We start from the raw sequence: 17,237 nt of genomic DNA, 5'->3' as shown, positions 1-17,237 counted from the left end.
TCTGAATAGTTACTATATGGATTGCACTGCGGGCATGCTGTGACATGTTGTTCGTGGAATGTCACACCATGGGGGTGTCAAGGTCCAATTCAAAAAGAACTATTGAAAGGAATGGATATGTCATTTGCATCTTTGAGCTTACCTCTCATGAGACCATCAAGACAATGGGGAACTGCTAGCCAGCTGGGGAACAGCAACAGACACTCAAACCCCCTGTGGAGGATAAAAGAACTCCATCTCCTGTTGGTTTCTACTATCTTGAAATGTGTCAAAGATTTCTGAGATGAAACATCAAAATATGATTACATGTTCTACAACAGTGACTACAGCAGACATGGTAATTTAATTCCTTGGGAATATACAACAAGCAGGACTTTAAGAACCGGGTTTGCCAGGCAGAAGCAGAGGAATCTGGAAGGGCTGCTAATGGAGCAGTAAGGAATCTCTCTCTCTCTTGCTCACTCTCTCTTTTACTCCCTCTCTCTTTATCCGTCTCATTTTCTCGTCATCTTTGTCTCTTTCTCTCCCTATGTCTCGTAGTTTATCTCTCTCTCTGTCTCTTTGCTTCTCTCTCTGTCTCATTCTCCTTGCCTCTCTCTGTTCCTGTCTCTCTCTCTCTCCCCCATTTCTCTCTCAATCTCGCTGTCTATCTCTGTCTCTCTCTCCCCTCTATGCCATTCTCTCTCTCTCTCACTCTGTATCTACCTCTGCCTCTCTCTCTTTCGGTCTCTCTTGCTATCAGTCTCTCTCTCTATCAGTCTCTCTCTCTCAAGTCAAGTAAAGCCCTATCTCTACAGTCTAAAAATCCATTCACAAGGGATGGTGAACGTCCATCGGAAAGAACCTCAGGAGAAACTCAACGATTTCTGGAAAATGGATTACGTATTAAAAGAAAGGAAATTGTCTCCAGCAAATGCAGTTACATGGACTTCAATTCAACTTTGGGACTTTAAAAGAACCAGCTAACTTGAAACAGCTGCAATGTTCAACAACCTATGCCTCAAGGACAAGCAAAGGACTTAATCATATATTCTTTTAACTTTTTATTTGGACTCTAACTTTCCTTACTCCTGATACCTCTGTGTGTGCGTGTTCACATCGCAAATTTTATTTTTTTCTCGGGTTTAGTGGCTAATAAACTTGCCCTTTCTTTAAACATGCAAGCCTGGTTAACTGGCTCCTTATTGTTCACTGCATTGATAGTAAAAAGTACATCTGGATTTGGAAAAGGCATCCACGGGGAAAAGAAATTAAAAAACCTTCATCATGACCAACCAAGGAGGCTGAATAGAGGAGAGCTGGTTCACTCGTCCTCACTTGATCGTAACAGTGTGCACATTCCATGCACCAGTGGTCACCGGTATCACCTTTACTTTCTTTGGCGACATCAGCTTATGACCGCATCAGTGGGATCCCCACCAGCTGCAGCCTGCTGGCCAGAGTAGGTGAAGCAAACAATGTTTGGGGCACCTTTTCTCACCCCTTCCTCAAACTAGGAAGGTGAGCTGTGTGATCCTGAAAAGGCTGCTCAGTGGCCCAGGAGCTGCCGAGTCCAACTTCTGCTCCCTGAGTGATGTGTGTGCAGGTTCGCAGCTACAGCTCCCAGTGAATCCACACCTGCTACTACATCGCTCACCCATCACCACAGGACTTGTGACAGCTAGATAACGGATGACAGATGATAGAAGGATGATCATCCTGATTTGCATGTGAATTTGATTAGAATGGGGGAGAGCTGCACATCGTCAGGCTGCATCATCTCATCCTGACCTATGTTGGTCCATTGGCAAGACGAGTCTGGACAGTGGCTCCACGGCTCATCTCACTGACTCATTAGGTTAGCTAGTTTCCTCATAACATTTAATAGGCATTTTCTTGCTTGCTAGGAAGCAGACAATTCCTTAGGAAATTCAGACATCTGGTTTAGAACTTGCTTTTTGCTTGCTTATTAGCATTTTCTGCTACATCCTGAGAGTCAATCAGTAACGATAAGTGACAGCTTCGAACATCTGTGGCTTTGGTGTGTGCTGAGGCTGATACAGAATCTGGACAGTTTTAAAGTTGCTAGTTGTTAGCTTTGAGATAGATAGAAGTCATGTTTCTTTTTAATTTTGTTGATAATTAAACTGAGAATTCAGCAGGTAACAGGAGCCCAATTAATTCTCGTTCATCCATCCCTTCAGGAAAGATTCTTTGGGATTTCTGCAGCTGATGTTGTGATCGACGATGCACTTCAGGAAAAGCTAACAAGAATAATGGACACATTGTGTCCACCAAGGACAAGTAAAGGTAACGAGCTACAGAGTATTTGCATTTTAAATAATCTACACAAGGGAAAGCTGGATGTTTTCAGTCTGATTTGCGCTTGTTTTGCTGTGGATGCTTGGCACTTCAAAGAAGACAGTGTTTCAGCACAATCCAATTTAAAGTGTTAGAATTACACTGATGCTTCCTGGTGATTCATTACCCAGTTGTAATCATTAATAATTCGATGGGGACATTATCATCAAATTCATGAAGTATCATGTATCTGCACATATCGGCTGCAGAAAAAATAAACAGAAAAAATTGGCAGCTCCTGATCATCCATCACCCCTGTGCTCACTGACCTATGTTGGCCTGTCCACGAATGCCTCGATTTTAAAATTCTGAACTTGCTTTTCAAATCTCCCCATGCCCTTGCCCCTCCTGATCTCTCCACCCTACAAGCCTTTGAGATCTCTGCCCTCCACCAATTCTGACCTCTTTCACATATCCAATTTTAACCGCTCCAGCACCATACTTACGGCACACTTGGACCTAAGCTCTGGAATTCTCTCCCTAAAGCCTCTCCACGTCTCTCTTTTAAGTTGCTCCTTAAACCCTACCTATTTGATTAAACTTCTGGCCATCTGTCCTGATATCTCCTGTTTTTAATGGTATCACTCTTGTTAAGCGCATTGGGATCTTTTACCATGTTAAATACACTCCACAATGGCGACTTGTAGCATTTTCTGTAAACTCTTTACCTGCAATTCCATTTTTGGGATGTTTGAACTGTGCAGCCTTTACATGGCGATGTAGATGTGATAATTGCGAGGATAATTGCTGAAAATATTGCAGCAAGCTCACAATGCAGCTGCATTTTGGACAGCTCGCAGCTTATTCGTGAAGGGAATAGACCATCTCCTCACCTCCTCTGATCAAATAAAATGACACTAAAGCTGCTGTGCTCCATAATTTGTCACGCCTGAAGATGTTACATAAAGCAAGTGCCTGGCAAGTAAAGTGATTTCTGTAATCACTGTTTAAACATGATGTTAAACCCTTGTGACTGCTATCTGTATATCTCCATTGTACTGGGTACAATTTCAGTCAGTCATTACCTTTTTTTCTCCAGTACAAGGGAGGAATGTGATAGAAAAGAGGCTGGTGGAGAGAGAAAACTGACAAGTCCTGAAGGACTCTTTTATGGAAGAAAAGGTCTGAGGAAGAAAAGCAGATTAAAGATGCTCTGTGCAGAGCAGTGAGCATATTAGAAAGTTAATATAGCCTGAAGAATTAGAGGGAGGTACACTGTTGTTGAATTCAATAATCAGAAGGCATCAGTGTCAGAAAAGAGGTGGAGGAAAAGAAGTCGATACATTTTTTTAAAATGTCTAGTTAAAAGCCTGTCTTTAATAATCATTCAAACTCAGTTGCCCTCTGTGGGTGAGCCGTGCTGTTTCCCAGCAGTACTGAGTGTCATGGCAACAGACAGTTCCCTACATGATGAAAATGATCAGGTGGGGTGGGGTGGGGGGATGGGGTGGTGGTGAGCTGCATGTATCAGTTGAAAGGAGTACAATTGACTCCTACGATGTGAAGCCCTCCGCCCAGACTGCTTGAACCTCCCTACTGAGAGGGAGGTCACAGGGTGGGAGACAGTGAAAGACAATGAAGTAGGAGCAATGTACTGCACTAATGTTCTTCCCAACTAGCACCGACTGACCTGCTTGCCTGGGCCTGGTAGGGTAAAACGTAAAATAATGGAGAATAAGAAGATGGTGAGGAAGGGGAAAACTGTCTCACTAAATTAATAACATTTGAATTCATCCAACAACTCAACAAATTTATGACTCCCAGGGAGGCTTGAGTCCTTGGTCTACACTGAGTTAATTTTCTTTAGTTTTTTTTTCCTTTATTATTTCAAGAGATATGGGCATCGCTGGCAAGGCCAGCATTTGTTGCTCATTCCCAATTGCCCTTGAGCTGAGTGGCTTGCTGGACCACTTCAGGGCGCAGTTAACAGTCAACCACATTGCTGTGAGTCTGGAGTCACATGTAGGCCAGGCTGGGTAAGGATGGCAGATTTCCTTCCCTGTAGGACATTAGTTTACGATAATCAATGATTATCATTACTGAGACTGGCTTTAATTCCAGATTTATAAGTTGAATTTAAATTCCACGAGCTGCCATGGTGGGATTTGAACCCACACCCCCCAGAATATGAGCCTAGGCCTTCGGATTACTAGTCCAGTGGGATTACCACTATGCCACCATCTCCCCTGGTGGTAGGATGGCTGCCACTAGCCTCAGCTCCCCAGTTAATGAGAAGAAAATGGGCCAAGTTTTCAGCTCCACTATGTGGGTGCTACATGAGCTCTGCCAAAATGTCTCCTGCAATCAAATAGCTGTCCACACTCCCGATTAAAGGTCACTTGCAAATAATAAATGCTTGGGCACATTTCCAGAGAATGGGTGCTTGCCTCTGGAACTGCAACACAGGAAGGAAAAGGAGTCCACATCGACAGGAAGGAAGGAGAGATATCTGGTGGGCAACTGACACCTGATGGTTTGGAAATAGGAAATCAACTGTTGACAGTCTGAGAAGTAAAGTGGAGATCAAAATGGGAAATCAATTGGATTATAAAGTACTTAGAAAACAGAAACAGGCCATTCAGCCCAACTGTTGTTCCACATGAGCTTCCTGCCCCCTCTTTTCATCTGACCCCATCAACAGATCTTTCTGTTCCTTTCTCCCCCATGTGCTTAACTTTTTGCCCCATGTGCTTCCTTGAGTTCATCTGTGCTATTCATCTTATCCACTCCCTCTGGTAACAGGTTCTGCATTCCATTCACTCTCTGGGTAGAAGTTCACAGCATGGAATGAGATCATTTGGTCTATCGCGTCTTTGCCGGCCGATGAATAGCCATCTAGCCTAATTCTGTTTTCCAGCTCTTCACACGTAGCCCTGCAGGTTACATCATTTCAAGTTGATATATGCCTCTGTCACCCTTTCAGGTCGTGAGTTCCAAATCTCCTCCACCTTCCGTTGTGATATGATGTGCATGCACCTTTAAGGGCAGTGTATCTTGAATTGCTGTTGATCCTCACCCCATCTCAACAGATTGGGATGCGTCTGTCCCATGACTTGTAGTCAGTACGCAAGCAGCAGGGTAGAGATTAGAGGTACTATACTTAGGCTCCTAGTGACAGTTATCTGTATATAGCTTTATCTTCAAAGAAAGAACCCACATTATTGTTTCACCAATCCTTTTGTATGATTGGCACGTTATGTCAAAGAGAAGAAGAACGTAACACCTTCTCAGTGAAAAGGTTTCCCCTTGAACCCCTCTAAAGCTCTTACCCTAAATCTATGCTCCTGGTTATAGACCCCTTGACCAAGGGGATTATGGTGTCACTATCCACTCAATTGTTTTATACACTTCTCGTGAATTCTCTACGAAATTTATTAATGACTGTCTTAAATTTAACTTCCCTATGTCTACTCTGTCAAACTTCGATTGTCTGAAAGATGGGAACACATTGCTCATTAAATAATTTCCACTGTAGTGAACATGCCTAGGGAAATGGTTACAACCCAGCATGTCACACATCTTGCTGTCACCAATCTCAGTAGAGTTTTTAACACCTATGTGTGGATTTACAGAACCATAGGAACAGTACAGCTCAGGGCTAATTGCACAGGCACTTCTGAGATGCTGTTTCAGACCTGCTATGTCAATTCTAATCATCAGATTATCAACCACTGGGCACAATTACTTCACACATTGAAAACCTTTCAAATCATACTGACATTAAACAATGAAAAATATCACTGAAACCTAGACTTTATTCCAAAATCCTCTTTTGGTTGTAAGAATCTTGCATTCCTGATTTCATCAAGGCCCCAAGTCAGCAGTGTAGAAATCTTACACCAATATTTAAATAATATCATACTCTCTCACCCAGAATGCATAAACTCTTATTTTTTTCAGTGTTTTTGTAATTGGTCGTATATCAACATTGAACATCCGAGTCTACCAGTGACTGCTTGTGATGTTAATTTGTGTGGCATTACTCTGTCTGGATTTTAACCAGAGTAATGAAAATAAATCATGGCTAGAGGAGTATTACATTGTGGAATATTATGTTGTTAGTCCTTCACTCACACCCACTTGCCTTCCTTCCTTTCTTCCCCAACCCTTTCCCTTTCTCTCCCACCCATGCCTTTGATGTCACCTATTCCATTCCCTTTCCCCCATCCTATTCCCCCCTCCCAATAACACATGACCCCTCCTCTCCCGCCTTGCCTCTCCCGTTCCCTGGCCCTCCTCTCCCGCTCCCTGGCCCTCCTCTCCCGCTCCCTGGCCCTCCCCCCCCGCTCCCTGGCCCTCCCCCTCCTCTCCCGCGCCCTCCCCTCCTCTCTGCCCCTGAAGATGTAATAATGCTTCTTGAAATTAAAGGCCAGAATTCGAAAAAAATATATTTTGTTTTTTGATCGGCCAGCCAAAAACCTGTTTTCTATCTAATAAAAGACTTTTATTAAATAAAGAAAGTAATAAGTAAAAGACTTTTATTAAATCTGCTTTGATGATACTAAAGAGTCTTTGTAATCCATGTGCCCGCAGATGACTGCCCCTGGCTGGAATGCTGCATCAAGTCCTATTATGTCAGTGACGGCTCAGAGCAGAAGACATACTACCAAATATTTGATACTGTTGTTGCAGAAGCTGAGGACCTTTAACATTTGATGTGCATGGCAATAGCCCAGCTTTACCGAGAATGAATTTCATCATATTTCCTTTTTTTTTAATGAACTAAAAGCAGTGTTTTCTTTTAGAAAAAACACAACGACAGAACTTCAGGTGCAAATATTCAGCCCAAGTTTCAGTATGGGTATGACCAGATTTAGCAATGAAAATCAAAAGCTCATTCTTCTGCGAAGAAACAGACTAGAATAATCTGGCTTTATTAACATCTCCATAACACTCCTGCACACAGTTTTAGGATGCCCTTGTGGCTGGATTTTTTTTTCTGAACAAATGCATCATTATCCGCTGTTAACTATTTCACGAAGTGTACTTTTTTATGGAATATCTAAAGAGAAGGATGTAATTAAGGAAGACTATTGTTTTATCATAAAACTCAATGACGTAGACTGATGAATACATGTAAGCCTATAACTACAGTACTTTCATTGCTGCTTAGCGAAGTAAACACTTCACGTTCAGTTTGGATAAATGTTACTCATTTTGTTATTAATCATAATGTTTTTTCTCATGAAATGCTTTGAGTTTTCTCCCTTTATTCATTTTGTTAACATCTGCGTTATTTTTTTTTGTACTTGTCACTTTCAGATGTTGCTGAAAAGAGACACATGCTCCCACGCTTTTCATCTCGCACTCATCAGGACAAATGCAAGAATGCCAAATTTCAAATGATCACAGCAATTTATACTACAGGAGAAAAGGGTGCTGATTGGTTGGCAAATAGACACTTATTGGCCAAGATTTTGCCATGGAGAAAATAACAGGGAACTATAGGCTACAGGTAATTCAATAAAGGTCCAAGGCTTGAACGTGTTCCTTTTGTTTGCAGAAAACGGGTCCCTGCATATGAATGTATATTGCCACTAGCAAGCATAAATGAGCTACATAATGAGCTCAATTACCTGGAAAAACTCAGCAGGTCTGGCAGCATCGGCGGAGAAGAAAAGAGTTGACGTTTCAAGTCGAAACATCAACTCTTTTCTTCTCCGCCGATGCTGCCAGACCTGCTGAGTTTTTCCAGGTAATTCTGTTTTTGTTTTGGATTTCCAGCATCTGCAGTTTTTTGTTTTTATTACATAATGAGCTCAACTGATTATATTTAATTGGCTGTTAGTGAGCTATTAGCACAATCAGCATTGTTCAATAGGTGCTGCCCAATCGTGGAATCACATTTAACAGTAGACGTTTTGTTTTTGTGTTTTGCAAGCTCAGACCGGTTGAGAATGGTCTGTACTTTGCCTATTTTGAACAACCGGAAGAGCATGTTTGATTTGATCAGCCATTCACTGGGATGTACGGCCTACATACCTGGCATCACACTGGCACAGAAATTCATACATGACGTTGCTCAGTTGTGTGGTGGCAGAACATCTTTCTGGACTAACAGCAGTCCTCGTGTCACCACTGCATCATAGCAGCATGAAATAGCTTGCTTAACCTGTTTTTCAAATTTTTGAGTTACTTTGCCTTTCCAAGACCAATCTGATCATTGTAGTGAAGACACAAATGGTGTTTTCCACCAATAGGATACTGCTGTCAATCCAAAAAGACACTCTGCCAACACTCAATTGAGCAACTTTGTGTATGAATTTTAGTGCCAGTGTGTGATGCCAAGTACGTAGGCCGTACATCCCAGTGATTGGCTGATCGAATCAAACAGTATGCTCCTCCAGCTGTTCTTAATAGGCAGACAGTACTCAACTAGCCCGCACTTGCAAAACCCAAAAACAAATCACCTACTGTTCAATGTGATTCTGCAATTGGGCAGCACTTGTTGAACAATCCTGAGTGCGCTAAAGCTACACTAGCAACCAACTTAAGACATAGCTCATAATGTGGCTCACTGACGCTAGCTAGAAGTGACATGCATTAACACGAGGGACCCATTCTCTGCAAACAAAAGGAACATGTTCAAGCCTTGCACTTGTTTTGAATTACCTGGAAGCATGGGGCACCTATATTTCCCCGTTGCTTTCTCTGTGGCAATGCCCCAGCAAATCAGGGTTTACTTGCCAACCAATCTGCCACCTTTTCCCCTGTAGTATAAATTGTGATGGTATAAATGTATGATGAGTGTAAGGTGAAAAACTTCGACAACATATCTCTCTTTCCAGCAATATTCAAATTCTGTACTACCAGGCGACTTACAGATAACTTTTGTGTTGGACAATAGTTTATAAAGATTGCCCCTTGTTCCTTTTTTGCTGCAGAAAAGTGCATTTGAAAACCATTATCCGGGCAGTAGTTTATTTTTATTTTTCTCTGATTGATTCCTCTGAAATTGAATGGTCTGAAGTGTTGCACATTTCATTTAACCTACTTTCAACGGAGTGAAATGGTAGAGTATTTAATACATAACATTTGTAGCAATGGATTTATTACAATTTGGTAAGTTTTTGAATTTCTTTAGGAGGTAGGGTACTTTGATAACACAATGAAAAGCTTTAGTAACTGCAGGCATGGGCTGTTCTGTATATAGTCCCATGTGTTACAGTATCATGTAATTATGTGTTAGAATACTATATTGTTATGATCCAATTAGCGACCAGTAATTTTTCTTTAAAGCAGGCAGAGTTTGAAATCCAGTTACTTACTAGGAGAATAAAGTCACAAAATTCTATGGTTTTAACCAAACAGAATAAACTTTACCATACAAAGTTAGAAAAATAAAGCAATTTACAATATTAACTTTCAGAATTAATATGAGGTACATATGAATTAGCAGGCAAACTGTGATCAAACACACCTCACTGCACATTATATGGCAGATGTGACCAAGACAGATCCCAAGGATTTCTCAGCAATCCACCCAGACGTCAGTGTCCACTGTGAGTTACACAATCTTGTTAAAACTCTGTATCCCTCAAGAAGGATTTCAATTATTCACTTTTGAAGATCCAGCCTCTGCATTTCCCGGAAAACCACTCTTACTTGGACTGCCTCAACAATTGCTCATCTCCTGAAGGTTGAACCTCTCCTCCTGAGACTGCTTTCTATGTGATTCAAAGAGCTGCACACCAGCATCTAATTACTTGCACAATTTCAGCTCTTTAGCAGACAGCTAACTTCACTGGGTTGGCACTGCCCCTGGATTTCACTGAGCTGCAATCTCCCCAGCTGCACCAAGCTATCAATGGCTCCCAGGGCTTCCTCTGGGCCCTAACCCTCTTGGCAGCATGGAGCCTGCGACCTTCCGCTGCCTTCTTGGCTCCTCAGGACTTCTCCTGAGCCCTAACTGCACGGAGCTATCAAACAGCTTCTGAAAGTTCTCCTGAGCTCCAGCTACACAGACCCAGGTAACAGCCACACCTTTGCTGCCTGGACCTTTTTCTGCCTCCCAGCGCTCCCAATCACCTGAGCTTACCTTTACCCGCCACCAAGTTTCCCTTGGGTTTTCACAGCACCACGCAGCTGCCCTGGTGATCTCTGTAACCGGACCCTGAAGAACATGGAACACTGGGCTGAGCATGTGCAGCGTGTCCAGCTCTGCACATGCACCGGAACTCCCAGGGCATGCTGAGACTCAAAGTCCTCGGCTTCTGCCTGGAAAACCAGAGAGACAAGGAAGTTCACATTTCTTAACATCTTATAGAGATGTGTGTCACAGTATCATAGTAATGTTAGAGTAATTCATATGAAGCTGGGTTACAGTATCATATACACGTGTTAGAGCACCATTGAATTGTGTATTAATAGTATTTTGTCAATCTAGCTTTTCAGTCTGAAAGTATGATTCTTGCTCTGGAAATGTTACTGATTAAAATGTGAGAATTCACAGATTCAAATTCAAACTGAATTCACATTTCCGGCATTTTGGGTTACAATAGCCACAGTGTACCATTGGCCCTTGACTTGACCCGTGAGTTCTGCTAGACCCCAGCCTCCCTCAAAGCCCTTTAGGTGCAACCTCAATCCCATCAGGTGTTTCCAGACCCCAGAACTCTTAAAGCCCATCACTCATGATTATCTCAAGTCTAGCTGCCATAGACCATAGCATCACCACCTATTCTCGCCCGTGTTCCTATATCTTCTCCCAACCATTGTCCCCCTCAGCCCTACCAGTTCTGTGAACTGCTGTAGCAACTATTGTAAACATCTCTGACAGCTTCACCCCATCCTACATCCAACCTGATATACATTGCTTCCCATCTTTCTGCATATCCTGGACCTCAGATAAAATTTAAGACATTCATTCAGGAATTTGCATAAGAGTCATATAGAAATATTACATATATACAAAAGAGTGGGATAGGAGACTTATACAGAAAGAGTAAGACAGAAACACTGAGGCAGTGTGTGTCTGACACAAACACCACTGAAACTTGTGACAACCATAAAGAGAGTGTAAATAGGTAACTCAGGTATACAGACAGAAAATGACTCAAAAGGGGAGAATGGGAAAGAAACATAATTATCTTTGAAGTGCAGGTCCTGTTAGTATATAGAAGAATACAGCAGTCAAAAATATTGATGAGGACACCAGGGGTACTGCATTACGCTTTGAACAGTGCCACAGGATTTTTTTACATTCATCTGAGATAGGAGCTTCGTTTAATAAAAACAAAAAGCTACTGCGGATGCTGGAAATCCAAAACAAAAACAGAATTACCTGGAAAAACTCAGCAGGTCTGGCAGCATCGGTGGAGAAGAAATCAGTTAACGTTTCGGGTCTTCATGACCCTTCGGCAGAACTGAGTATAGTTAGGAGAAAAGTGAAATATAAGCTGGTCTAAGGTGGGGGGGGCGGGGGGAGAGAGAAGTTGAGGGTGTGGTGATTGTGGAGATAAGCAAGCAGTGGTAGGAGCAGATAATCAAAAGATGTCACAGACAAAAGGATCACAGAGGTGTTGAAGGTGGTGATATTGTCTGAGAAAAGTGCTAGTTAAGAATGGAAGACAGGATACTCAAGGTACAGCTCTAGTGGGGGTGGGGTGGAAAGAAAAGTTTTAGTTTTAGATTTAAAAATAATGGAAATAGGTGGGAAAAGAAGAATCTATATAAATTATTGAAAAAAAAAAGGGAGGGGGGAGAAATGGGGTGGGGATGGGGGGAAGGGGGAGTTTAAGATCTAAAGTTGTTGAATTCAATATTCAGCCCAGAAGGCTGTAAAGTGCCTAGTCGGAAGATGAGGTGCTGTTCCTCCAGTTTGCCTTGGGCTTCACTGGAACAATGCAGCAAGCCAAGGACAGACATGTTGGCAAGAGAACAGGGTGGAGTGTTAAAATGGCAAGCGACAGGGAGGTTTGGGTCTTTCTTGCGGACAGACCGCAGGTGTTCTGCAAAGCGGTCACCCAGTTTGCGTTTGGTCTCTCCAATGTAGAGGAGACCGCATTGGGAGCAACGAATGCAGTAGACTAAGTTAGGGGAAATGCAAGTGAAATGCTGCTTCACTTGAAAGGAGTGTTTGGGCCCTTGGACGGTGAGGAGAGAGGAAGTGAAGAGGCAGGTGTTGCATCTTCTGCGTGGGCATGGGGAGGTGCCATAGGTGGGGGTTGAGGAGTAGGGGGTGATGGAGGAGTGGACCAGGGTGTCCCGGAGGGAACGATCCCTACGGAATGCCGTCAGGGGGGGTGAAGGGAAGATGTGTTTGGTGGTGGCATCATGCTGGAGTTGGCGGAAATGGCGGAGGATGATCCTTTGCGGAGGCTGGTGGGGTGATAAGTGAGGACAAGGGGGACCCTATCATGTTTCTGGGAAGGAGGAGAAGGCGTGAGGGAGGATGCGCGGGATATGGGCCGGACACAGTTGAGGGCCCTGTCAATGACCGTGGGTGGAAAACCTCGGTTAAGGAAGAAGGAGGACATGTCAGAGGAGCTGTTTTTGAAGGTAGCGTCATCAGAACAGATGCGACGGAGGCGAAGGAACTGAGAGAATGGGATGGAGTCCTTACAGGAAGCGGGGTGTGAGGAGCTGTAGTCGAGGTAGCTGTGGGAGTCGGTAGGATTGTAGTGGATATTGGTGGACAGTCTATCATCAGAAATTGAGACAGAGAGGTCAAGGAAGGGAAGAGAAGTGTCAGAGATGGACCATGTGAAAATGATGGAGGGGTGGAGATTGGAAGCAAAATTAATTAATTTTTCCAGGTCCCGATGAGAGCATGAAGCAGCACCGAAGTAATCATCGATGTACCGGAGAAAGAGTTGTGGGAGGGGGCCGGAGTAGGACTGGAACAAGGAATGTTCCACATACCCCATAAAGAGACAGGCATAACTGGGGCCCATGCGGGTACCCATAGCCACACCTTTTATTTGGAGGAAGTGAGAGGAGTTAAAGGAGAAATTGTTCAGTGTGAGAACAAGTTCAGCCAGACGGAGGAGAGTAGTGGTGGATGGGGATTGTTGGGGCCTCTGTTCAAGGAAGAAGCTAAGGGCCCTCAGACCATCCTGGTGGGGGATGGATGTGTAGAGGGATTGGACATCCATGGTGAAGAGGAAGCGGTTGGGGCCAGGGAACTGGAAATTGTTGATGTGACGTAAGGTGTCAGAGGAATCACGGATGTAGGTGGGAAGGGACTGGACAAGGGGAGAGAGAAGGGAGTCAAGATAACGAGAAATGAGTTCCGTGGGGCAGGAACAGGCTGACACGATCGGTCTGCCAGGACAGTTCTGTTTGTGGATTTTGGGTAGGAGGTAGAAGCGGGCCGTCCGAGGTTGGGCGACTATCAAGTTGGAAGCTGTGGGAGGAAGATCTCCAGAGGAGATGAGGTCAGTGACAGTCCTGGAAACAATGGCTTAATGTTCTGTGGTGGGGTCATGGTCCAGGGAGAGGTAGGAGGAAGTGTCTGCGAGTTGACGCTCAGCCTCCGCGAGGTAGAGGTCAATGCGCCAGCTACAACAGTACCACCCTTGTCAGCGGGTTTGATGACAATGTTGGGATTGGACCTGAGAGAACGGAGTGCAGTGAGTTCAGAGAGAGACAGATTAGAATGGGTGAGAGGAGCAGAGAAATTGAGACGGCTAATGTCACGCCGACAGTTCTCAATGAAAAGATCAAGAGAAGGTAAGAATCCAGAGGGAGGGGTCCAGGTGGAGGGAGAATATTGGAGGTGGGTAAAAGGATCCGTTGAACGGGGAGAGGACTCCTGCCCAAAGAAGTGAGCACGGAGACGAAGACGGCGGAAGAAGAGTTCAGCATTGTGCTGAGCCCGAAATTCATTGAGATGAGGGTGTAAGGGTATGAAACTAAGTCCTTTGCTGAGCACTGAACGTTCAGCATCGGAGAGGGGAAGGTCAGGGGGTATAGTGAATACGCGGCTGGGGCTGGGATTGGAAGATGGGGTGGGGACGGAGGGACAAGCAGGGGTGGAGGGTCCCAGATGGGTGTGGGTGTCGATGAGTTGTTGGAGCTTGCGTTCCTTAGCACTTGAGAGAAAGAGAAAAAGTTTCTTGTTGAGGCGATGGATGAGGCGAAGAATAAAATGAAACTGGGGGCACGCACAGCTTTGAAAAAGGGTGCGGCGGTGCTGCTGGAGGGAGAGGTCGAGTGTGTTCATATGGCGGCGCATGGCACTGAGTGTGGATCTCAGAATGCGATGGGAACAGCAGTCCGAGAAACGTTTTATGTCCCGGAGATACCTGTAATCCTGGGTGGGTTCGAAACAAGAGGGATGGAATTTCAGTTGAAATCCAGGTGGGGTGAGTCGGAGACGGAGACAGTCACTGAGAAAGGAGATATGGCTGTGAAAGCGGGTTTTAGTAAACACCTTGTCAAACACGAGGAGAGAAATAGAAAGCAATGAAGGTGAGCAGGGCAGAAGAGACAGGCGGAAATCCTGTCGGAGAACAGAACCATACTTCTTCAGAGAGGGCATTTCTTGAAGAGAGGTGGCAGTCAATTAAACACAGAGATAAAAACAAAAAGCTACTGCGGATGCTGGAAATCCAAAACAAAAACAGAATTACCTGGAAAAACTCAGCAGGTCTGGCAGCATCGGTGGAGAAGAAATCAGTTAACGTTTCGGGTCTTCATGACCCTTCGGCAGAACTGAGTATAGTTAGGAGAAAAGTGAAATATAAGCTGGTCTAAGGTGGGGGGGGCGGGGGGAGAGAGAAGTTGAGGGTGTGGTGATTGTGGAGATAAGCAAGCAGTGGTAGGAGCAGATAATCAAAAGATGTCACAGACAAAAGGATCACAGAGGTGTTGAAGGTGGTGATATTGTCTGAGAAAAGTGCTAGTTAAGAATGGAAGACAGGATACTCAAGGTTTAATATTTCATCCAAAAGATGGCACCTTCGACAATGCAGCCCTCCCACAGTTTTAACTGAGGTATTGCCTCACATCTCTGGAGTGGGGCTTGAACCCCTGACCTTTTGACTCGGAAATGACAGTTCTACTGCTGTTCTGGAGATGACACCTTTGCCGATAAAGGATAAATTTTATTTGCAGGCCAGCCTGCTCATAGCATGGTGAAGGGCAAATAGATCAGGTCATAGGAAACTCAATGTTTTTGGAAACTGCCTCTCTGTCTGGAGCACTGCAATAATGTTGGAAGAAAACCTGAACTATTACAGCTGTCATCCACTGAAACATCCAGGTTTAGTGGGATGTTAACTATGGACTCACTTGATTCTGGGAATCTGGGTGTTACACTTACTAAAATGGTGCAAAGAATGGTCATTTTAATCCTTGGCAAGATTATGGACAAGCTGTCAGGTAGAGCAATGTCATCGATGGGCAAAGATTACTGCACAACCCATTGACATTTATCATTCCAGTCTGTGCCAAATAGAATGCTCATGTCAGTGAGAGAAGCTATTGAAAACAGTCTGGTCACTTGCTAACAAATCTGTGTTTAACTTACAATTCTCAATGAGAATCATAGATATAAATGTATATATAATATATCATATATATTATTATATGACTCTCCAAAGCAAACATCAAGCTAAAATAAATCAGTTCTGCCATGGAAATATTGCCTTAGTCTTACTAGAAAACCTACACAGCCCAAAAAAAAGATCCACCACTGCAGATGCTTGGCAAATCTTACCAGTGTCCAGGCCAACTTGGCTCTTATTCTGAATGACCATCAATTCAGTCTGTTTAATTGGAGTGCTACGTTCACATCTCAAGTGTTACACTGGTCACCGTGCACTCGAGTGTTTAAAATACTCTTTCTGTGTGTATTGAAGCTCCATTCCACTCTCAGCAAAGGTAGACAGACTTTCTAATTAGTCAGATAGGATATTATTCGCACTTTCTGAAATCTTAGGCTGCAAATTCTAACTATAGCGCCGTTTGTGCTCAGAGCAAGGATTGTGCTGCCAGTATCTGTGAAACTCACTGTGGCCATCAATTTCTATGCCAGCAGATTCTTTCAGGCCAGAGCAAGCAACATTGCCAATCTATCACAGTTTGCCTTGCAAACTAGGAAGACAACATAGGCTCTCTGTGCCTGAAAAGGGAACTTCATCATAATCTCTCTTACCAGACACAAGCAGGAGGAGCAGGCACATGGCTTTGCCAGGCAAACAAGATTCTCAATGGAACAGGGTGACTGCATGTGTGTGGTTCTGTGGACCCACATGTAAACAGGGAGATGTATTACAATCAAAAGGGCTACCATTCCCTGCATGTGCAGTTGATATCTGCACATAATATCATATCAGTAATTACCCGCCATTCTAGCAGCAATCACAATGCATTCATCCTACAGTTATCAGCTATATCCACCATATTTGTGCCACCATGATGAGCCAAAAGCTGGCTATTTGGTGACAAGGTCTACCCACTCCACACCTGACTCATGAGTTCCCTCCTCCACATGTGGACAATGCACCTACAACCAGAACCTTGCTGCCACCAGGAACATTACAGAGCAGATCATCAGCATACTGAAACAATGGCCGACCTCCTGTTCGAGATTCCCAGTTGAGGAAAACGTTTTCTCAGCGTCTACCCTGTCAAGACCGTTATGATTGTTATAAATTTCAATTCGATCATCTCTCATTCTTCTAAACCCCAAGGAATTTTTAAAAATTCATTCGTGGGATGTGGGCATCACTGGCTAGGCCAGCATTCATTGCCTTTCCCTAGTTGCCCTTGAGAAGGTGGTGGTGAGCTGCCTACTTGAACTGCTGCAGTCCATGTGATGCAGGTACACCCACAGTGCTGTTAGGGAGGGAGTTCCAGGATTTTGAGCCAGCAACAGTGAAGAAACTGTGATATATTTCCAAATCAGGATGATGAGTGACTTGGAGGGGAACTTCCAGCTGATGGTGTTC

General features: G+C 43.9%; 1 protein-coding gene across 7 annotated transcripts in view; it reads left to right on the top strand.

The window, feature by feature from the left end:
- Positions 1-7,507, top strand: part of pot1 (protection of telomeres 1 homolog) — a 334,309-nt gene extending 326,802 nt beyond the window's left edge. For all 7 annotated transcript variants that reach the window (XM_078568389.1, XM_078568390.1, XM_078568392.1 and 4 more), the window contains 2 exons: positions 2,184-2,289; positions 6,874-7,507. In XM_078568389.1, coding sequence (XP_078424515.1) covers positions 2,184-2,289; positions 6,874-6,989 — 222 coding nt within the window. In that variant the 3' untranslated portion in view covers positions 6,990-7,507. The remainder of the gene's footprint in view (positions 1-2,183; positions 2,290-6,873) is intronic.
- The last annotated feature ends 9,730 nt before the right edge of the window (positions 7,508-17,237 follow it).

The sequence above is a fragment of the Cetorhinus maximus genome, chromosome 22, assembly GCF_964194155.1.
Source record: "Cetorhinus maximus chromosome 22, sCetMax3.hap1.1, whole genome shotgun sequence".
NCBI lineage: Eukaryota > Metazoa > Chordata > Chondrichthyes > Lamniformes > Cetorhinidae > Cetorhinus > Cetorhinus maximus.
The sequence above is the reverse complement of the archived record's forward strand: the minus strand, read 5'-3'. Positions and strand labels throughout refer to the sequence as shown.